General features: G+C 41.1%; 3 protein-coding genes and 3 non-coding genes across 7 annotated transcripts; 3 read left to right on the top strand and 3 right to left on the bottom strand.

The window, feature by feature from the left end:
- Nucleotides 1-1040: 1040 nt before the first annotated feature.
- TRNAI-AAU (transfer RNA isoleucine (anticodon AAU)) lies at nt 1041-1114 on the top strand. The gene has a single exon. It is a non-coding gene; the product is annotated as a tRNA-Ile (tRNA).
- A 2939-nt stretch (nt 1115-4053) lies between these two features.
- On the bottom strand, nt 4054-4127 carry TRNAT-AGU (transfer RNA threonine (anticodon AGU)). Its single transcript has one exon. It is a non-coding gene; the product is annotated as a tRNA-Thr (tRNA).
- Nucleotides 4128-8499: 4372 nt separating this feature from the next.
- Nucleotides 8500-8572, top strand: TRNAV-UAC (transfer RNA valine (anticodon UAC)). The gene has a single exon. It is a non-coding gene; the product is annotated as a tRNA-Val (tRNA).
- A 3025-nt stretch (nt 8573-11597) lies between these two features.
- On the bottom strand, nt 11598-20286 carry LOC131763389 (histone H2A type 1-J). Of its 2 annotated transcripts, none has more exons than XM_059075525.2 (2): nt 19859-20253; nt 11598-11613 (listed from the first exon to the last, which is right to left on the bottom strand). In XM_059075525.2, exon 1 carries the CDS (start codon nt 20251-20253, stop codon nt 19867-19869), a length of 387 nt encoding a protein of 128 aa, XP_058931508.1. In that variant the 3' UTR covers nt 11598-11613; nt 19859-19866. The 2 variants fall into 2 exon arrangements, with proteins under 2 accessions (XP_058931508.1, XP_066899263.1); XM_067043162.1 differs by lacking the exon at nt 11598-11613 and adding an exon at nt 11901-12991 and having other exon boundaries at nt 19859-20286.
- A 282-nt stretch (nt 20287-20568) lies between these two features.
- LOC131763397 (histone H2B type 1-K-like) lies at nt 20569-20949 on the top strand. Its single transcript, XM_059075536.1, has one exon. It carries the CDS (start codon nt 20569-20571, stop codon nt 20947-20949), a length of 381 nt encoding a protein of 126 aa, XP_058931519.1.
- Nucleotides 20950-22031: 1082 nt separating this feature from the next.
- Nucleotides 22032-22343, bottom strand: H4C9 (H4 clustered histone 9). Its single transcript, XM_059075559.2, has one exon. The coding sequence runs from the start codon at nt 22341-22343 to the stop codon at nt 22032-22034; it is 312 nt and encodes a 103-aa protein (XP_058931542.1).
- Between the last annotated feature and the right edge of the window lie 112 nt (nt 22344-22455).

Below are 22455 nucleotides of genomic sequence, written 5' to 3' on the forward strand. Positions count from 1 at the left end.
CAATTAAAAACAAAATTTATAAATTGCATAATGTAAAACAAGTAAATGAATAGTTAACTTGCCTCATTAAAAGAAATAGCTCTCTTTAAAATAGTCTTTCAAATGTTACTCGATATACTCTATATATAAAACGAGTCAATTAACTTCAGATGCAAAAAAAAATAAAAATGAAAGAGAGAGACAGGGTTGTAGGGACCAACAGAGAAAAGAAAGCAAGCAGAAATTTGCTGCCCTACTGGTCCCTGCCATCGTTGACACCCGCTTGCAGGTAGGTCAGGCCAGGCTCAAAAGGGCAAAGGTTTCCCAACTCCTTCCTCTGAGTTGCCTGACCTTGGCTTCAGTTCCCCTACTCCTCTCAGATTCCGGTGTTTCTCCCTGGTCCGGAACAAGGCCCTGACTCTGGACTCGCTGTGGTCTCGACTTCCCCCGTCATAGATTTGGAGATATGGGGGGGATGGGGAGGGGTCAGAGGTTCAGGAGGGGGGCGGTCTTCACAGTCCTTTTGACTCAGACCTCAGCCCTGCACTCGGGCGCCACCAAGTGGCCTATGTCTGGCATTGCAGCGTCTGGTCCCTGTCTTACTCCGCACCGGACGAACGGCTACAGATTTAGCTTAAAGGCGACTGCGGAACCACCCTGAAGCCAAGTGGCTAAAGGCCTCTGGGAAGAGATGACCCGCCCAGTATGACCTCCAAGAGCGGAGAATCTGCACCCGTGCGCGGAAGCCGAGTCCACGAAGCCCTGCTCTGCGCTCAGTTCCGTGATCCGCCCGCCACCATCTCAGGCTTGCAGGGGCTTCGCGTTTCCCGAGGCCTTCTGGGAATAGTTTCAAGGAGGTAGTTGCTCCCGGACATTGATATGAGTCTTCCTCGGTCGGTTTGAGAAAGACTGTTTTCCTGGGGAGAAGCACGGTTCATCCGTGCAGGCAACTGGGATTTGTCTTTTCATTTTTGACAGAAAAAAGAACATATTTTTGAGGACCGCCGACTTTAATTAGGTATGACTTCAAAATATGTAAGTAAAGACTGTTTTTCGCCTGTGGCCGGTTAGCTCAGTTGGTTAGAGCGTGGTGCTAATAACGCCAAGGTCGCGGGTTCGATCCCCGTACGGGCCATTACCTGTTTTTCTTGTCCTACCTATGGACCACATCACCGGTGGAAATTGCACCCGTACATCCAATTACAGACAATCCTAAGATCACTACCACTGAACGATTTGATTGTGGTGGTTTTTTAAAAAAGAAATAAACTACCAGGGTCAGGATGGAGAGTTTTTAAAGAAAATTGAATGAGGTAAGGTTGGATGTATTTAGGGGAAGAGGAAACGGGGAGAATTAGAAAATGTCTTGCATCATTCTGGAGAAAACTTCAGGCAATAATAATGCTTTGATATAGTTTATACTTCTGAAATGTAAAATCATCATTCCTCTTCATGGTAAGTTGCTCCTTTCGTTAGGGTATTTATTGTTTTTATAATATCAAGGTCGCTGATTCTATTCCTCTTGAAGTATATGCCTCGTGGTATTTCGGTTTTCTTCTTCTCCATGTGGGAATATCTCAGGCTTGTGGCGTAGCCTCAGACTAGCAACCGCGAATGCTCTGCGGTAAAATGGAGCAATGGTGAGCCTTTGGGTTATATTTGACCGTTACCTAGGTGCTGCCAGTTAAGAAACCATTTACAACTTGTCTAAATTTTTTTCGAACGTTTATCATAAAAGCATTGGATTTAAGATTTGAATCCAAAATGAAAACGGGGTGCGCAGTGGGGGATAGGAGGGCAAGAGCCTCCGGGGCCGCTCTCAGTCTAAGTGCCTCACTCTCCTTGTCTGTCCTTTTCTTGAAGTCGGGCGCCTGGGTCTCCGTGTGCCCAGCACGAGCCTCCTCCTGTTTCTCTCCTCGACCCTTGCACTGTCCCTCAGACTCCCAGCATATTTTTACTCTCTCTCTTGTTTAACAGTATGGGGTCACTTTGAAAATGACATACACGATATTGATTAAATAACGACATACGTAATGTCTCAAGTATAGTGCCAGGGACATAGTGAGTGCTCAATAAATCCAAGAAGGCAAGGCCTTCTGCTTTGGGCAGGGTGGCATCCTTCGTGTTAAGTACTGTGACTGGCTCAAGGCCAGCGCCTGAAAAACTGTTTTTAATTAATAAAGGGCATCCACTATTTCATTGCATATTAAATAATATACTTACAGATTTTAAGTATGAGAAGGCCTCGACAGGTCATTGCTAACTTTGAAGATGAAGGCAGCCACCAGCCATGGAATGTGCACATTCACTAGAAACTGAGAATGACCGCTAGCTGACAGCCTTCAAGGAATGGGAAATTCCTAGAGATTTATCAGTACCCACTGTTCATAACATTTCTATTTGTCAGAGTCCTGGTGTTGTTTTGCCTGATATTAGACAACATCAGTAGAATACAATGAGTCATAATTTCAGTTATCTTTCTAAATGTTAACTTGGTACACCTTGAATCTAACATCTAGGCAACTGGCTTTCAATTGAGGATTTACATTACTTACCTGTGAAACCTTATTAATATATAAACCTTATTTAATATGAAACCTTATTAATATATAAATGTGTAGGACCTACTCCAGACTTACTGAATCTCTCTGCTTGATATTGTTGATATATTGTTTATATATTCTTACTACATGGTTTGGATATTCATGGCATATTGTGTCTCAGAATTATTATATATTATGTATCAAGATTTTTTTCTCTGTAAAGATTATGTTCATTCACATTTATAAATTAGATGCACTGTTTTCTGTCTTCTTTGAAAATATGGTTGATTGTTATGTCTACAGAGATTTTTGTCTAAAATTTATTTTGGAATGGCTCTGTTATTCCTTGCTATTCTTGTTCCAAAATTCCTTGTTAGTGGCATTAGTCTTGTTATAAACTCTCATCAGATCTTTCACTTCAGAAAGGCTAATTAGTAAAATTTGTTATTTACATTCCAGGTTGACAGGGTCTAAAGTTGTCTCTGGGGATTAATCTTTGCCCTTCCTGGTGGTTGGGGGAACTTTTTAAATGTATTATCTCCTTTGTATGTCCCACTTTATAGGCAAATAGGGAAAGTGAAGTGAGCTTTTCTTGTATCTGCTTCTTCTCATTCGTCTTCAGCTCACAGTAGTCCTTGTGCCAAAGTGGTATATTTTGGGGTGGCATAATCTGCTACCCTTCATGACTACCTTTTTTGCTCACATTCCTTGGGAAGTAGATGGGGAAGAACTCTATGGATAAACTGAGGAGAATGAAACCAGTTTTCCAGTGAAGTATAAACAGGATTTCAGGCATAGTGCAGGACTATTTCTACTAAAGTGAAAAGACAGTGACTCTGGTGGAACTCCAGTCATAATCTTTGAAATTTCTCTAGATAAAAGGGAAAAGCCCAATGTATAGGCCAGTGCTACACAGTGTTCATTTTAGCTATAAACTACAATGTCACTTAAGATTCAAGAAAATGATCATCTACTTGTGATTTATTTCCTCAAAATGTCATTGAGCTCCAATTTCCCCCCTGTGCACTCAGTAGGTTCTCCTGATGCACAAACAAATACAGTTCTTAGGGCTGTACAAAACCAAAATGATGAGGGTCTACATTTGACATTGCTCTCTTGTTCTCAAAAATAAAAATGAGTCTGATTCCAAACCAAATGTCGTGGCTTATTAATTCTTTGCCTGACACTGATCACCAAACTCCATCATTTAGCTGACTATGTTGGATGTCACAGTTTAAGAGAGCTGAGACTGAACTTCCAAGACAGAATTTGAAGTCTTACTCTCTATCAGGTACTGCAAGATATTTGTGCTCAATTCATATACCAATCATTAGCAAATCCATCACTTTCTATCAATTACAGGAAATTATTCACTTTTCGCTTCATCACAACTCTTCATATTGTGATGCTATTATCTGGAAGAAGACTGCCCACAATTGGAATAACAATTCAATACAGACTTTACCAGTAATATAAATTCCTCAAAGCACCTCCAACATGTTTAGTGGGAACTACAAAAACCGAAAGGGAAAGGCCCCGCTGGGATTCGAACCCAGGATCTCCTGTTTACTAGACAGGCGCTTTGACCAGCTAAGCCACAGGGCCCTCTCTCAAAGTACTTTTCAGTTATATCATATTTGTAACATTTTCTGTGAAATGTAGCATTTTGCCAGAAACGTACTTGATTTTGTGACAGAGAACGCACCTGTATTTCTGAACTATATTTCTACACTAAAGCAGAAACTTCAACATTAAAAAATAAAAATGCATTCTTCAGCGCGATGTTTTAAAAATTATTTTAAATTGGAGTGAAATTCCTATTTCATGGTGACTATCGCCCTCTAGAGGAAATATTGGATATTGCAACACATTAAAATTTTTTCTCCGTTAATTCATTTTGTCAACAAATGTGGTCACTACTGTATTTCAGTAAATTTTCTAGGTACTGGAGATAGAGCAGCGAACCAAACAAACGAAAACTTCTTCATCTGTAGGATTTGTATTCTAGAAGCAGGGAAATAAAGCAAGTTTTAAAAATTTCTCCCTCCAACCCTCCCCCCCACCCCAAACAACGAGAGATGTAAGCACTAATTCCGCTACCGCAAGGTTACAGAGCCCACAGGGCTACTTTCTGAGCTAATTCACTGCACATGAGCAAGACTATCCTGCTTCGTTCTATTTTATCGAACCTGGCACAAGAAAGCAAGCAAAGATAAGGACACGCGATGCACAGGAGATTCTGCTCATTGCACCGTTCAATTAAAACTGACTTGATTCCTGTCTTCATAGTTTGTAAAAATGAGTGGAGGATGCAGAGAATTAAAGAGAAAATTAGGGTACAATGTGGTAAATAACTCCCGCAGGATGCTGTTGAGGCCTCTAACTTGGGCAAGATGCAGGGCGTGTCTTAGCAGAGTCACATGACCTCTCTTCTCAGTTTCCAGGTCAGGTTGACGATTGCAGAAGGGGTAGTGGCATGTTGGCCGAAAACAGCTTAGCGTGGGGGAAGAACAGATGAGACCATCATTCTGAAATGTTTAAATAACCGTCTTGTGCCTTGTGCTTTATGGGAAAGGACGAGGGCTTATGTATTCACTGAACATCAACAAAATGCAAGACCCTGGAGAAAAGAGAAATCACTTAGGAGATCCTGTGACAGATCTACGCACCCGATTTTCTCTGGACACCTCTCAGCTCTTCCCTGCCTGTCTAGCCTGTACCTAATCTACTTGCCCTTTCTTACAACAAGATTTATTCATTCCCGTTGTCTCTATGTCCTGCTGCCATTCCTCTCCTTACATAAACAACTTTTCTAATTTGTTTATTGTGTATCACTTTGATCATATAATTTTTTTGCAAAATTGACATTTTTGTTTTGTGCACATATATTATAAATTTATATAAATGATATATATTTTTATGCCTTTAAAAGAACATTAGGACTTTAAGATCCATCAAAGTTGCTCCGTGTGCACTTAAATCATTGCTTCTAATTGCTATGTAAGATCCCATAATGGGCACTGTATTTCCTCTCTTCTGTCCCAGTGATGGGCTCACAGGTTGCCTCCATTGTCCCCCCACTCCATATTATACCACTTCCTCATCCATCCCCCTTTATGTACTTGTGCGAGTGTGTATGTGTATATATATATATATATATATATATATATATATATATATATATATATATATACTAATTAATCCCAGTTTATTTTTGTCAGTCTACAGTCCCACCAGCACTGCATATCCCTTTATCCCTGTCCAGGCTTAACATTATTCAGCTTTCTAATCTAATATGTGTAGAGTGATAAATCTCATCATTGTTTTCTTTAAAATTTTATTTATGTTTTCTAAAGATTTTGAGCATCTGTCTATATGTTTGTTACTCATTCGAGTTGTATCATATGTACACTGATACTTTTCTTATCATTTGTCCATATTCATATAGAGGTTGGTGTATTTTTCATGTTGATATACCTGGGGTACATTGTATATTGTAGTCATTAGTCTATTGTGAATTTTAGACCTTGCAGTATTGTCTACTGTTATGTTACCTGTCTGTTGACTTTGACAGAACTTCATGGTAGAGCCTTGATTTTATTAAGGATTTATCTTTTTTTCCCCTACTGGTTTGTACTTTTGAGGTTATGCTTAAAGGGTTAAAATTTATGCTACTAGGTTAAAATTTTTTCTCTCTTTTAAAAAGTACAGATTTTCCTTTTTATATTTGAGACATGATCTGTCTAGATATCTAGAGAAGTGTACTGGGTTTTTATATGATAGTCTTTGGGGGTTGTGTCTTCTAGTGTCCTAAGTTTTGGTTTAGTAAGGGTCTCCAGGATGTGTTGGTGGTCATGTAGCATCCTACACTTCCTTTACTTAGCCTCCTCACATTTTCATGAAATTATGTATTTAGTAAAATTGTGTGCTTTTTCTGTTAAAATATATGTCTGCAAGGTCAGGGAGAGTCTAACAACCCAGCACAAATCATAGCACATAAATAGTAAATTTTATGAAAATAATTGTTTGAATTATGTTTTATGAATTTCCCATCAAAGAACCTTCCAAAGATTTGTTTTTTGTTTATATTCTTGTAAGCCTGGGCCAATGTTTCATGGACCTATGAGGTCAATCCTAGACTCCCCAGATTGTAAACAAATACTTTTTGGTTTCTTATAAGAAAAGATATGAGAACAAGAATCCTATGTTGCTGTGATTGGTGAGTCGGAAGGTTTATTTTTATTTATTTTTATTTTTTAAACATCTTTATTGGATGTTTTACAATACTGTGTTAGTTTTTCCTTTACAACAAAGTGAATCAGTTATACATATACATATGTTCCCATATCTCTTCCCTCTAGTGGGAAGGTTTTGAACTTAAAGTTTATAAATTGCATATCTGTTTGGGTTCAATCCTTGCTTCTGGCACATGAGCTTATTTTCTAATTTGTCCTTTTCGATAAGAACTGGAAACCCCTCACTTTTGTTCCAGAAAACATATGAGTTTCTGTTTTATGCTCAGGCTATATGGTTATTTTTCGCTTTCCTATAATCCTACACCTTACCTCCAGAGCATACAAAAAAAATCCAAGTAGGCAGTGTTTGATAGGTACAGGGTTGAATCTTTCCACTGTGGTCCTTGTCCACCATCAGTTTGGTATAACCACCCCAAGGCCATAAGTTTTTAAGTCTACTGTAAACTGATTCTAAAGAGAAATGAAAACTGAGAAGACCTTGAACAACTAGGATTATGTGACCTGCAAACAACCTCCTCAGTCTGGTGGCCCTCACCAGTGACTCGATTTCCAAAAGGCTCCCAACTCTTCAACAAGGCTCTGGAAATCAGGGCCCAGAGTTTGAAGGAGATGTGTTGGACCAATATTATATAACAAGGAAGGAGGGAGGGAAGAGAGAGAGATTGTGAACGAGAAGTAAAATTTCTCCTCTATTCTTAGGGTTTCTGGCTGGGCCTGAGAAGTAAACTAGCATAAAACAGATTAATAGGAGAAAAACATAGAAATTTTATTAAGTAAGTTTTACATGTACGTGGGAGCCCTCACAAGAAAAATGAAGACTCAAAGAAGCAATCAGAGCCCAACGCTTATGTACTAGGTTGGACAAACGTTGTGAAAACGTGCCAAGACGAAAGGGTGTGGACTAGGGCAATTATGTGGAAAAGTGACTAGGAAGATAAGGGTTAGTTTAAAGAAGATTTTTGGTACAGATTTCTTTCTGCTTGGCCTCCCCAGTCTCTGGTGATAAGAATGCTTCCTTCCTTCCGGTACAGAGAGGGCATATGGATATTTTATTTCCTGCTTTTGGAAAGAAAAAGGAAGGTAAGAGTGCCCTTCTTGCATCTGCTGTTTTTCAAGTGTCTTTAGCTTAAAACAATCAACATACCAGAGAGGCATATTTGGGGGTGGCATGCTCTGAACCCCTACAATTGAAAACATTTTTTTTGCCTCCCATCTTAATGCACAAATATCCCAAGTTTAACTTAGTGAGCAATCCCCAATTGGCCAGCTCTAACCCAGCTGCAAAAGAAGTGAGATCATGTGAGTGCTGCTAACTTCGTTTATAATTCCCTTGAAATAAAGATACGTTTATTCAGCCCCGGTTATTTGCTAGGAACTACAGCAAAAGATGCGTACACACAGGGGTTTTAATTGTTGCAGTTCTCTATCTGCAGCACTTTAACAAGTGCTTGGCACGTAGGCTCAAAATAAATACTCTCTGAGTGACTGGATAAATATAGATTCGTTTAGAAGTGTTCAAAGGGGCACAAATCAAGAATCATGTGTTCACAGATAATGCAACTTGAGGACATATTTCAAGCTTGTGCGTGAGTGAGATGCACTAGAAATGTAATTAAGGTCCAAAATTTCCTGTGTTCCAAGTTATTTATCTTTGAATCGAATAGCTATATTTTCTGATGTATTTTTCTAGAAGCTTTTGTATAGGGCTACAGGAAGCGTGTGGTTCCATAGTGTAGTGGTTAGCACGTCTGCTTTACACGCAGAAGGTCCTGGGTTCGATCCCCAGTGGAACCAACTGGTAGGCTTCCTATTTTTTTTCCTTCTCTCACTCCAAGGCTAACACAGTGGGTTTCTCCAAGGCTAACACAGTGGGTTTTTCGCTTTCGTTTTTGTTTTTGTAGATTAGGCTTCTGAGAGCTATTTATGAAAGAGAATTGCAGATTCTCTCACGACTTTTCTTTGGGAGCTCCACTTTCATACACTACTTAGCTCTCTGAGGCACTGTGGAGCATCGGGTTAACCACCGAAAAATAGTCTTGTTATTTCTGTTATCTCCAGTCATCACAAAAGTCAAGCAGAAATAGATTTCAATGAGGCCTGAGCGCTGGGGACAATAAACATTTTCTCACCTCAAGAGTGAGAGAGCCTAATCAGCAAGAATTTCTAAAATTGTAAAACTGGGCGGAGGGGCGAGGATCCGATTTTAGGTCAAAAGGGTGTAGCCTGGGCCTCAGATTGGGAACAGTGCCAAAGAAATGTGTGGACGGGGCTCAACAGAGGCTGACCCCTCCAGCATTTCTCAATTCTTCAGAGGACTCAGGTTCTCTCTCCTAGAAAGTCAAGCTCTCCTAGCTCCTGCCTGGAAGTCTCAGGAAGAAGGCTCCAGGTTTATGCTCCTAAAAGGATAAAACAGCGATCTCTGTCCTGAGAGGCATTTGATGTGTTTGATGGCTGAAGTTCCAGACTAAAGACAAGAGACACCTGTGAAAACCTTGACCTTACCCAGTGATCTTCCCAACCCTCTTCGACCCCACTTCCACGGTCCAAAGGATCAGAGCTTGCAATAGACTTTCACATATCCTGCTCTAAACCATGAATAGAAAGTCAGAATCACGATATTTCTGAAGAATGTATTAAAGAAATGTAACAAAAACAGAAACAAAAAGCAACTTATGGACAAAGGCTACATAGGTAGAACAATGCTGAGAATAAACCAATATTAATATACTCAGAGAGATGGGAGACAACATTGAATACTGAAATAAAGATAAGTGTATTTACACAAGGAAAGAGGCTTTTGTAAAATAAAAATATATTATCAGAAATGAAAATTTTAATAAATAGATCATAAGTGTGATAATATCCTGGAATATCAAGCAAAAAAGTTAGTGATACAGAGAAAATATTAAGTTTATTAGAGGAAAAGTCTAGGATGTGCATTATCTAAGTAGTATTACTTCCTGATATAAAGAATAGGGAAAATGCAAGGATGATAAACCTCAAAAAATTAGGTACATATCACAACACTAAAAAAAAAAATCTAGATAGGCAGGGATCAGTAAGTAGTCAGTAAAAAGGATTTTTGAAAAGTCACAGAAATGATAAATTAACAAAGTAACTGACTTTTCAAAATTGGCACCAGAAGCTAGATGACAATAAAGCAATGGATTCAAATCTGAAAGAAAATGAAATCCACCCTAGAATCCGATATGAAACCCAAGTATCCATCAAGTATGAGTGTAAAAGAGAGACATTTTCAAATATACACTGCCTTGTATAATTTACCTTCAGTACTTCCTTTCTTGGGATCCATGAGAGGATACATTCTACCAAAATGAAAGTGTGGATTAAGAAGTAGGAAGACTTGGGATATAGAAAGTATGAGATGCAAGTGCAACATAGGGGATAAGTGAAGGGATAGTCCAGGATGACGGGAATATCATACATATGGAGTGTTCAGGGGAGCAAGACCAGACTGTAAGAGTTCAGAAATGTCTGGGGAAGAATTCTTCAAGGAGATGAAGTTGAGAGAAACCTGGATGTGGATAAACATCCTGAAAAGAGATTTAAATAACTGGTGGATGGATTTGGGGTTGAAATAATAGGACCTATTGAAAATTGTGCGGGGCTTCCCTGGTGGCGCAGTGGTTGGGAGTCCGCCTGCTGATGCAGGGGGCGCGGGTTCGTGCCCTGGTCCGGGAGGATCCCGCGTGCCGCGGAGCGGCTGGGTCCGTGAGCCGTGGCCGCTGGGCCTGCGCGTCCGGAGCCTGTGCTCCGCAACGGGAGAGGCCACAACACTGAGAGGCCCGCGTACCACAAAAAAAATTAAAAAATAAATAAATAAATTAAAAAAAAAAATTGTGCGAATAAAAATATGATTACTTATTCCATGTGGGAGGAGTAATAATAGTTCGTTAAGCTGGTTTAAAATTAGAAAATATGTATAAGGAGTGAAAGGAATAAATAAGTAATCAGTTGCAGATGATATCTACAGAGAAAACTGGAGAATCAATAAATGAGTTTAGCACATTTGCTAGATAACTGTTCATAATTTTAATTCAGAAATACATAGAAAATAAGGTTTTAAAAATTATACTTAAGAATAAATCTGACAAATTATGTACAGTACTTTCACAGGGAAAGTTATAAAATATTATGGAAAGATATAAAAAACTACCTAAATAAATGCAGTGATACAACATATTAATGAGTGCAAAAGTTCTATAAAATAAAAATACAAAATTTCTTTAAAATTATATAAAATTATATATATACAATGAGATTTCAATCAAAATTCCAACAGATTCTAATACTTGGAAGAACTAGAGAGCTTTAGCAAACAAAATTATTTTAAAAGAGAAGAAAAGAATGTTAGTGATGCTTTATTTTCTAACGTCAGATGTATTTTAAAGGATAGTAATTAATATGTGTGGTATTTTTGCAGAGACAGATAAATAAACCAATGGAACAGAATAGATAGCACAATATAGACCAAGGCAAATAATGAAACACCAAATACCTATATAGGAGAGTGGAGGTAGAAGGAGGGAATTGGAAAGAGTGGGTGGAATATTCATGACTCATCTGAGAACACCAGTGTGGGTTAGGCCCAGAACTGATGCAATCCTCCTTTTCAGTCCTTGTATGAGCTTGTCCCATTGTTGTCATGGTAACTGTCAACAGTCAAGGTGCTGGTGGGTGTGTCATTTAGCATGCTAATGTATTCTAATAAACATATAATGAGGCTCAAGGTCTACTGGAAGTCAAATCTTCCGCCATCTTGCGTGTAGTTGGTTCTAACCAGTTCTTGTATTTTTTCTCTTTGCAGCTTCCTCCTGAAACTTAGATAAGAGCAGTTGGTTTCTATTCAAGGGAGGGGGCAGGGGTATGATTCTGGGGAAACAGCCTTGGTAACACTATGGCAAACATTTTGGCAGGCATGGGGCTAATAAATAGCCTAGCTGAAATCCTGAAGTGAACCTTAATTCTGAGGACAGACAAAACTCTTCCTGCCATGGCTGGAATTAGCTTATCACCATCAAAATAGCTGAGGACTGTAGTCAATTTAAGTAGATGCTGAGTTCATCATCAGTGTTCACAACATTACTACTACAAAGGCACAGATAGCAATCCTATTTATTTACTTATTTAACAATAACAACAATGGCTTATTTTGTCATGTTTTTGGTTTGTACCTCACTGAGCTAGTGCCCCATGCATATTATGTCCTTAAATCTTTAGAACAATTGTAGGAAGTGGTAACTCTCATTAACTTCCATTGAAAGATGAGGATGATGAGGCACAGAGAAATTAAAAAGCAGACCATGAGTGCCGTAGATAGAGGAGGGCAGTTTTCCCTCTTCAAATGTGATTGGAAGGTTGTGAATCATGCTCCCAACCAATATTCAAGCAATCATAAAAGGACACCTGGAAAATGCAAATTTTTAATCTTCTAATTTCCCTGCTCAGTTTACATCAGATTTGCTAGTGATGTCATGCAAAGCTACACAATATAATTGTGAACCAGAGAAACTGACATGTCTAGTAGAAATGTATTGGCACTAAGTATCATGTGGTGCATGCCAAGCAAGCTCTGTACTTTTTGAGCAAACAACCAAGTGTAGGTCTTCTTTAACCCATCACTAGCCTGGCACTACAAGTTAATTCTGTGCCAGATTTAGGACCCTAACCCTTTTACCAAGAAGTAGCCTCTGGGCCATAGTACATGGATTTCCTCTACTCAGGCCGGTAAGTGCTAGAGAGAGTATGTTCTAGAGAATTGAAAGATCAAGATGTTTGTCTCTGTTCTAAATCTGATTTTCCTCACTCACTGGTGGGAAAAAAAAAATTGATAGGAGCCAGTCTGGGTTAATACATACTTGATCCCTGAACTCACCCCTATAAAACTGAGTAGAAATAACACACACAAAAGAGAAAATTGAAGTAGATGTGATCCAAATGAACATAGATGATCATTGTGAATATTGTTAGACTACTGGGAAGCCGCCTCAAACCTGGGCTGCTGAAGGGGTGACACTGAAAATATAAGACATTTCAGCTTAATTACAATATCTCTGAAGCTTTGTTGGTTCGAGTTTCAGAATCCATGTCAGGTGGGCACTTGGGGAAGAAGTGGGGACTATTTTAGCCCCACGAAGAGAAGGCTGTAGGAAATCGAAGAAGGTATCTTCATGCTGAAACTTCTAATAATTGCTAAAAATATGAGAAAGAAGACAGAAGACAGTATTTTTTTGAGCACTGAAAATTTACAAGGCCCAGGGGAGATGAGGTGCCATATATGTATTCTCAGGGTGCTGTGCTATGAGAAGTGAACTCACCGTTCCTCTGGGGATCTGCTTTTTAGTCGTCTCACTGTGGGTCCCCAGGTAGCGTCTACTGCTTCTGCTTTCCAGCCACTGTCCCACTTCAGATCAGTGCTCTTCCACTCCCACCTTACCCAGTCCACTTGCCTCTTTCTAACTCACTCAAAAAACTGGAGGCTAGAGATAGTGGCTATTCTTCTCAGTCATGATCCCCACCCCCTAAAAGTTCCTCTAATTTTTCCCAGATTATCAAAGTTTACAGTTTCTCAGCACTCACCTAGCCACGATACTTATATACCCTACTATATATAAAATAGATAACTAATAAGGACCTACTGTATATATAGCACAGGGAACTCTACTCAATACTCTGTAATGACCTATATGGGAAAAGAATCTTAAATAGAGTGGATGTATGTATATGTATAACTGATACACTTTGCTGTACAGCAGAAACTAACACAACATTGTAAATCAACTATCCTCCAATAAAAATTTTAAAAAACAATAAAATGCATCCAAAGGAAGAAAAAAAGAAATGTGTGATTCATAATCAGTCCTTTGTGTGCAAGAAAAGATTGCCACAATAAACCGATCTGCATTTAAACAGTCATTTCATCGTGTTTAAAAGGAAAAGTTTTCTATTTTTATTGTTATTACCTCAACTTCTTCATTGGGACTTCCAGCCAATGCCAACAGGAGTGTTGGACATGGGTATGGTTGGGAAGAGAAGAATTGGAGAAAACAAAACAAACATACCCCCCCCCAAAACCATGGATACTTTCTGTTTGGCTGGCCAGTGGGGGCAGGATGCTGAACATTTGTCTTCAATTTTGCAAAGGTTTTAGAGAGGCTGTCTCCATAGCAGTGTTGAAAAAAATCGGTGGTGCGCACATGAGGAATAAAGCTCCTGCTGTGACGCGGGTTCGAGCCGAGGTTCCTGCGGCCACAACGCAAAGTACTAACCACTATACGCTCACAGCGCGCCATCAGGAAGCACCTAGTTTAGAGCTGTACCTCTGCTCTTTTCTCAGAACGTCTATTTCTGTCATCTAAAGCAACATGCACTTTGTTTCCCGTCTTTATTTAGAAATGCCTTCTCACTTTATTGCCCTATTCTGCTCCTCCACTTGCTAATACGCTATGTTGCTCCTGGCAAACAAACCAAAAGGAACAAAAATTAAGTTTCACTACATGGAATTTTCCAAACATGATGGCTCTTCTGGGGTTGCTAACACTTACGGACTGACTACTCTCACTTCCACTTCCAGTCCATGAAGGTCTCTTGCTTAGTTTTAAAAAGCGTGGTCCTCAGACCTCCAGCGATAGAATGGAGAGGGTGTTGCTTCGAATTGAACCTTACTGGGTCCCATTTTTGGCCAAACTGGTCAGAATCTCCAGGTGCTTGGCGTAGAATCTGGCATCATATCAGGGGCCAAAAGTGAGTTCAAAGGAAGGGATATGGCTCCATCCTGACCCATACATCTGTGAATCTGGCACGCCCCTGGACTCAGCCTGCCCAACTGAGAAAACGTTCGGTGTCTCGGGGTGCTTACACCTCACTGAAACTTGTTTCTCCCAGTTTTGCCAGTTGCCCGAGGGGGACAGGGGACAGTGCTTCTTGTATGGCCTGGAAGCTCTACGAGCGGCCCGCACCCCGTCACAGACACCTCTGCCAGCGCACAGTAGAGTCAGGGTCCTGGACATGCTCTTTCCTTGGTACAGAATGATTTCCTTTCTTCTCTTTACCTGGTTAAATTCCATTCATGCTTCAGCTGTCCACTGAATTCACTGGGGAAGCTTTTTCTGAACTCCCCTCTCCATACAACACGTTCCTCTCGGTCTAAGTCAAATTTATTTTCTCTGTTCCATGATCCTTTTTTTATTTTTCTGTCAGTCAGTGTCCCCTTATCAGTTTCTTATGATGTATTAGTTACTGGAGTTATTTTAAATTAATGTCAGTCTCCTCCCTCCCTCCCTTCCCCCCTCCCCAACTGTGCTCCAAGAGGAGATAACTCTTGGGTTCAATAGTCTATCGCCAGGGTTCCACATTTAGTAAGTTCTTTATGAATATTGCTCGGGCGCACAATGAATGAATGAATGCACAGATTCCAATCCAATCCTTTATGGAGGCAACTTCTCCCAACAGTATGTGGCCAGGCAAATGGCTTTATTGTGTGCAGAGGCTGTGGGTAGGAAAGATCGTTAGAAAATGAAGGCAAGGGAGTTCAGAATTACCTCAGCAGCTGACCATATAAAGCTTCTCAGCAGAGCCAAAATTATGTCTTTAATTTTCTGAGATTTTCTTCATCTCCTTTCTTCTAGATCACACAAAGCCACCCTAATTACTGGCAGGTTTGCTGAAGAATTACCTGCTTCCCAGTATTAATCTGATCAGGGAAGACAGCTAGCGATTTTTGGTCTCAAGGAAATGAGCTCAGTTAAGCTGAAGAAAAGGAAATGCTGCCTGTACAGGGAATGCAGGCTGCTTTTGTCTCAGGCCTGTTTGAGTTAGACCTCTCCTTCCTTTCTTTCCCTCTGGGATTTCCTCTCACCCTATTTAGAAAGCACCCTATTTATGGACACAAGTGCTTTTCTGCATTTTCTGCTGGGGTGTTTTTCGCAATTGGACTGATTTGCATGTGCTTCTCTATAAGAAGAGAGGAAAGCCAATCCTGTGTGTTAGTCCTTGGTGTGGCACAGGCCTAGAAAATGGCCTCTCTTCTTGTGCTTTTTATTTTTGAAAGCTTTTCTGAGGATTTTGCCTGACACTTTTACTACAGTGATTCTGAGTAGGATAAGAGACAGGGTGGCCTAATCCAACCTGCTAGCTCTATGTTTATCAATGCCATGGACTTTTCTACTTCTGACTTTCCTGAATTTTCTATTAAAAATAAATTTAAAACTCTCTCTTACTCAGGGGCATAGCTCCAGCAACCCTTCCCTCTCTTTCCTATATTATTTTTAAAAAATCTCTGTAGGGGGAGTTCCCTGATGGTTCAATGGTTAGGACTCCATGCTTTCACTGCCTTGGGCCCAGGTTCAATCCCTGGTTGGGGAACTAAGATGCCATGTGGTGTGGCCAAATAATAATAGCAATAGTAATAATATTAATAACCTCTGTAGGATCTTTCCTATCAGCTTTTATTTCTTTCATCTGAAATGTTTTCTTGCTACCCTTTGAGCTACTAACATTATTATTTCCCCAAAGTGACATGTACCATACCATATCTGGATATGCTACCCTCACCAGCTACCATATAATTTGTAAGCCTGCTGGTTTTCAGTAGGCTCCACTTTGAAGGGCATTTCCTGCCACTTGGGCTTTATGATGCATAAGAGTCATTGGTCTGGAGTTATGCATGGCAGACAGAAATGCTCTAAGGAGACTCTTGCAAAACTCATGAAGAGTATCACACCTGGGGATTTAGAATAAGGCCAAGTCTTACTCTGATGGCAACCATTATTTATTTGAAAAGTAGCTTCTAGCATCTACTGAGCCATTTTAATTACTGAGTGCCTGACAGTGGGACATAAAGCAAATATGTGCCCCAAAATATTCACCAGGAACTGGGTGTCCTATGATCTACCAAATTATAAAGATGGATATCACAGTAGCATTTCATTTTAAAATGAAATTCTATAGACAAGACCAGATCTGTGATGGTCTGAGCAAGATGTGTGATGCTCAGACTCCTGTGCTGTTTCTATTGCTTTGCTACCTCTCCTTCAACTCTTTTTTATAACCTCTTGGTAAACTCCCTATGACCATTTAACAAAGGATTAACAATCATGGCCCTGTTTAGAGTGGCTTTGCAGAGCATTTTAGCACTAGTAGAGTTGGATAGCTGTGCACTACAAGTTATGCCTCCACTTAAGAGATGGGAGGTCTTGAGAGAGAGTTGTGAAAAGAAATCCCCCGTCAGCAGAATATTGTCCATGTACAAGTTTTTCAACATCTCCCTTTAACATTCCTACTCATACCTTAGACCAAAGTGTATAAGACCAGATAGTTAAGAGAAGGCAGTTATGTGTGGGTTCTGTGTTGAGGTAGCTAATATCTTGATTTATAGCTTTATCGCTTACAAATTGAGAATCTGCTTGAATAAATTACATTGTGCTTTCTTGTCTTACTCAGTTTGGGCTGCTATGACAAATATTATAGGATGCGTGGCTTAAACAACCAACATTTATTTCTCATAGTTCTGGAATCTGGGAAGTCCAAGAGCAAGGTGCCAACAGATTCCATGTTTGGTGAAGACCTGCTTCCTGGTTTGTAGGTGCTGCCACCTCTCTGTGTGCTCATGTGATTTCTTTGTGGGCTCCAGGAGTGGGTGGGGAGCTCTGGTTTCCTCTTCTTACAAGAGTGCTAATCCCACCATGAGGATTCTACCTTCAGGACCTCATCTAAACCCATTTACCTCCCAAGCCCCCACCTCCAAATACCATCACATTGGGGGGTTAGGATTTCAATATATGAAAGGGGGGCAGGGGGCTCAAACATCCAGTCCCATAGCATTTCTTTTCTAAATTGTAACTGTGAACGATACCCACCTCAAGTGCATTCATGTTACATATGTAGCCCATAAATGGTCTGTACTGAATATCTCTTCCATCTTTTATATCACCTTCCATTTGCAATGATTGTGGTGTCTAAAACTCTTACAGGAGTATATGAAATTAGTAAAGATTTTTAGAAAGTAAGTTTTCTCATTTCTCTAAAAAGAAAACACATCCCTTTTAAATTCCCCAATGAAGGTAAAAAAAACTATGTATGCTAGTCAGTTTTACAAATACCATCATAGACATTACTCAACACTGATATTTATATTCATGTTAATGTATGTCATAGACATGGAAATTCAGTATCCAGATCCCCCACCCAGGAAAGACTTGCTGCCCAACTGCAGAGTGCACTTAGTAGATAAGCAGCAGCTCTTATCTCCAGGGTTCCCCAGAGTTGCAGATCTCCACCCAACTCAAGTCACGCCCTTCCTCAGGGCAGTCCACATCAGTGGCAGAAGTAAAGACTGATCCAGAGACATTTTCACCCAATGTGGGGCGACTCTTACAGGCAGTATAGGCTCCATTGCTCCCTACATGTTTGTCTGGCCTGTAACACAGTTTGACATTCTCTGTCCAATCCTAGTTCCTTCCTCCCTTCACAGATGTTGGTCCCTAATAAACATCTTGCACCCCAAACTCCAACTCAGCATCTGCTTCCAGAGAATTCAACCTACATCACTATATCACCATAATATTTTTCCTGGGTGTCTTGCATTTTATTATCACTTCATTTGACAGGGTTTCTGCAAGCAAAGACTAGGAGTAGCAAATAAATCCTGTATTGAATTATAAACTATGTTCTCAATCTTTCAGTTTTTGAACCACATAATAAAGTCGATATTATTTTTAAATTAATTTTCATTGGAGTGTAGTTGCTTTATAATGTTGTGTTAGTTTCTACTGTACAGCAAAGTGAATCATCTGTACGTATATGTATATCCCCTCATTTTTGCATTTCCTTCCCATTTAGGTCACCACAGAGCATTGAGTAGAGTTCCCTGAGCTATATTGTAGGTTCTCATTAGTTATCTATTTTATACGTAGTATCAATAGTGTATATATGTCAATCCCAATCTCCCAATTCATCCCCCCCGCCCGCAGTCAATACTATTTTTATGGTGTCTTTTTTAAAAAGTGGGTTGGATTCCACAGCTTTTCCTATCTAGCTAATCTGTATTATCAAATTTATTACCTCAGAGATCAGGGTTACTATTGTTTTTGATTACTTGTACACATTAATTTACACACCCGAAGTCCTATTTTATGGTGTCCTCCCCCCCCACCCCCCTTTAAGTTCATCGCCTAATGGGCCTTCTGGCTGTGCCCAAGAAAAACACATTTTCTGTCCTAAGGCTTTTGCATTTTCAGTTCCCTCTACTTGAAATACTCTTCCTCTAGTATGTGCCTGTCTCGTTCTTTTTTAAATTTATGTAGGTCTCTGAGCAAGTAACACTTTTAAGAGGTAATCTCCATTTACCCCCTATCTAAAATGAGTCCCCATAATGCTCTAAGGCTTATCTCCTCTGTTTTTCACAGGATGTGTATCATCTTACATATTATATATTCACATGTTTATTTATGGCTCCCTCACCTAGAGTAAATTCCAGGGAGGTAGATTTTCTAGGTTTGAATTGACTGTGGTATCCTGAGTTACAAGAGTGCGTTAAATGAACACGAGTCCCAAAGAAATAGGACCAAGGATTTACTAATATGGGATTAAATAACTTCTGCACATTTTTAACCGACAAACTCTAGTTCCCATTAGAATTAAATCCTAAAGAAAATGTAAACGGCGGCTGAGTGGAATTTTAAGAATTTCATCATCTGATTTTTCTAAACAGTACATTCAGAACTGCTAACTTTCCTAAAAGTAATCAGTGCATCCGTATTTTGGCTGCCTAAGGACACTACTTCTAGATAACGTTTTATTAACTGACTTCAGGTACTTGCCTATCGGATTCATCTTCCAACTTCTGAACAAGCCTCTCCTGCATACTAGTCCATGTGAATCTGCAAATAATCCTTTCAGTTCGTACCACGTGCCGAACTACTACTGGAGTTGCGCTCCACCCCAAGATAACAGAAGCGCTTTGTAATCTTATCACTCAAAACACAAGGTCGTGTGTACCAGCTTTCTCTTTGACAGTGTAGGTGGCTCTGAAAAGAGCCTTTGTTTTCCAGCTTTTCTCACCTTGTTACTTATTTGGTCTTGTGGTGGCTCTCGGTCTTCTTAGGAAGCAGCACGGCCTGGATGTTGGGCAGGACGCCACCCTGCGCGATGGTGACTTTGCCGAGCAACTTGTTGAGCTCCTCGTCGTTGCGGATGGCCAACTGCAGGTGGCGCGGGATGATACGCGTCTTCTTGTTGTCGCGGGCCGCGTTGCCTGCCAGCTCCAGGATCTCGGCCGTCAAGTACTCCAGCACCGCCGCCAAGTACACCGGCGCGCCGGCCCCGACCCGCTCGGCGTAGTTGCCCTTGCGGAGCAGGCGGTGCACTCGGCCCACGGGGAACTGAAGCCCGGCCCGCGAAGACCGGGTCTTAGCCTTAGCGCGAGCCTTACCGCCTTGTTTGCCTCGTCCAGACATTACGAGATTAGCCACGTCACCTCAGATAGCTACTAAAAGGAAAGTGCAAGGGCAGCACTTTTTATAACCCTTATTGGGCGCGAAAAAGAAGATATGTCATTGGTTAGTATGTGGCTTCATTTTAACCAATGGAAAGGCGAAATTGGGATTCTTGCGTTCTGATTGGGCAGAACTAATTTCTGACGGCTTCTTGAATAGCCACCAATCAGACATAGGACTTCGACTTACCTTATTTGCATAAGAGGTTCTATATAAATGAGGTACTCTGCGTCCCTACTACTTTTTGTCGCTGTACGTTGCTTGGTATTACACATCATGCCTGAGTTGGCGAAGTCCGCTCTGGCCCCGAAAAAGGGCTCTAAAAAGGCGGTGACCAAAGCGCAGAAGAAGGATGGCAAGAAACGGAAGCGCAGCCGTAAAGAAAGCTACTCCGTGTACGTGTACAAGGTGCTGAAGCAGGTCCACCCGGACACTGGCATTTCGTCTAAGGCCATGGGCATCATGAACTCGTTCGTTAACGACATTTTCGAGCGCATCGCGGGCGAGGCGTCGCGCCTGGCGCATTATAACAAGCGCTCGACCATCACGTCCAGGGAGATTCAGACGGCCGTACGCCTGCTGCTGCCCGGGGAGCTGGCCAAGCACGCTGTGTCCGAGGGTACCAAGGCTGTCACCAAGTACACCAGCGCAAAGTAAAGTTGTAAAGTAACTGTTTTAGATCTAACCCCAAAGGCTCTTTTAAGAGCCACTAAGTTGTCAGTATTAGAGCTGGAAATACGAACTCTGAATTTAGGTTTAAGATCTAGCGATAATGTGAGCGATTGAGAATTACATTGTACTGAGTCATGTGGTCGTAATTTGCCTCTGAATAGGAAACCAGTTATACTACCAAGTGCCTCAGAAACTCGGCCCTTAGACCTGGTAAGTTAACACGTGAACACAAAGCGAGTCATTTTTGTTTCAGGGGTCTTCTGTGTGAAGTACAGTGGCTTCCTGTTTAAGCCTTAACAGCCTCTGTGGCACGTGTCCTCTTTTCTCCACCACCGGTGTTCTAATATGCATTTATGTGTTAGTAAACTTGGTCTCCAACGACCTCCCAAAATGCAGACTTTTAACTCAAGCAGTTATCTCAGGTCCCTGGCCGTACGATGTACTTTAAAAGATACAGAATGGCCGGAAGGGAATTAAATTGTCAAAACAATGCTTTCGCTCGGCTCTTAAATTTTGGCCTTTCCAGCCCATTTGGGTCAGGACAATGCTAGAACTCTGCGCCGCCCTCCCTGCCCCCCACCCCAGCCAGGAGGAACAAAGACTGCAAGGCAAAGAGAAACATGTCTTGAGTAAAGATATGTAAAATGAGGGCTCACAAAAAAGAACTTATGTGGCCAATTTACTAGTTTTTAAAAAACATATACATGGGTAGTAAAATAGGGGAAAACAAGGTCATATCCCTCACCCCTGACATTAGGGACTGGAGGGAGGTTTCAGAGTTGGGCCTGAGTCCAGGCCTCTGGTCTCATAAAACTCAGGCCTCCAGATAAATCCAACCCGCAGCCGAGAAGCTAGTTGGAGACCCCACCCGTGCCCGGGCGCGATCACTAAATGCTGTGCTCTGCCCATTTTCCACACCCTAGAGTTAACTATGTGAACTCCCTTGAGCGATCCATTTTAAACGGTTTAAGACACCAACGTACAGACGGATTGTTACTTTAGCCCTTTCCTTGAAAACTTGGGGGCCCTAAAAAGGGCCTTTTTAATAAACAGAATCAAGTTTTCTGTTAGCCGCCGAAGCCGTAGAGGGTGCGTCCTTGGCGCTTGAGCGCGTAGACTACGTCCATGGCCGTGACCGTCTTGCGCTTGGCGTGCTCGGTGTAGGTGACGGCGTCCCGGATCACGTTCTCCAAGAACACCTTCAGCACCCCGCGGGTCTCCTCGTAGATAAGACCAGAGATGCGCTTGACACCTCCACGCCGGGCCAGGCGGCGGATGGCGGGCTTGGTGATTCCCTGGATATTGTCGCGCAGGACTTTGCGGTGGCGCTTAGCGCCCCCTTTCCCCAAACCTTTCCCCCCTTTACCACGTCCAGACATTCTCAGGAAATGAGCAGAAAAAACTGCATTCAATTTGTCGCAGCTCCTTTAAAAAAAGTAACCTCTGCGGACCAGAGTGAAAACCAAAAGAGCTGTGGCGGGAATCCCTCTG

This window comes from Kogia breviceps, chromosome 10 (assembly GCF_026419965.1).
Source record: "Kogia breviceps isolate mKogBre1 chromosome 10, mKogBre1 haplotype 1, whole genome shotgun sequence".
NCBI classification, from domain to species: Eukaryota; Metazoa; Chordata; class Mammalia; order Artiodactyla; family Physeteridae; genus Kogia; species Kogia breviceps.

Coding starts and splice junctions, on each gene's coding strand:
- LOC131763397 (XM_059075536.1), top strand. CDS start 20,569: ATGCCTGAGTTGGCGAAGTCCGCTCTGGCCCCGAAAAAGGGCTCTAAA.
- H4C9 (XM_059075559.2), bottom strand. CDS start 22,343: ATGTCTGGACGTGGTAAAGGGGGGAAAGGTTTGGGGAAAGGGGGCGCT.
- LOC131763389 (XM_059075525.2), bottom strand. CDS start 20,253: ATGTCTGGACGAGGCAAACAAGGCGGTAAGGCTCGCGCTAAGGCTAAG.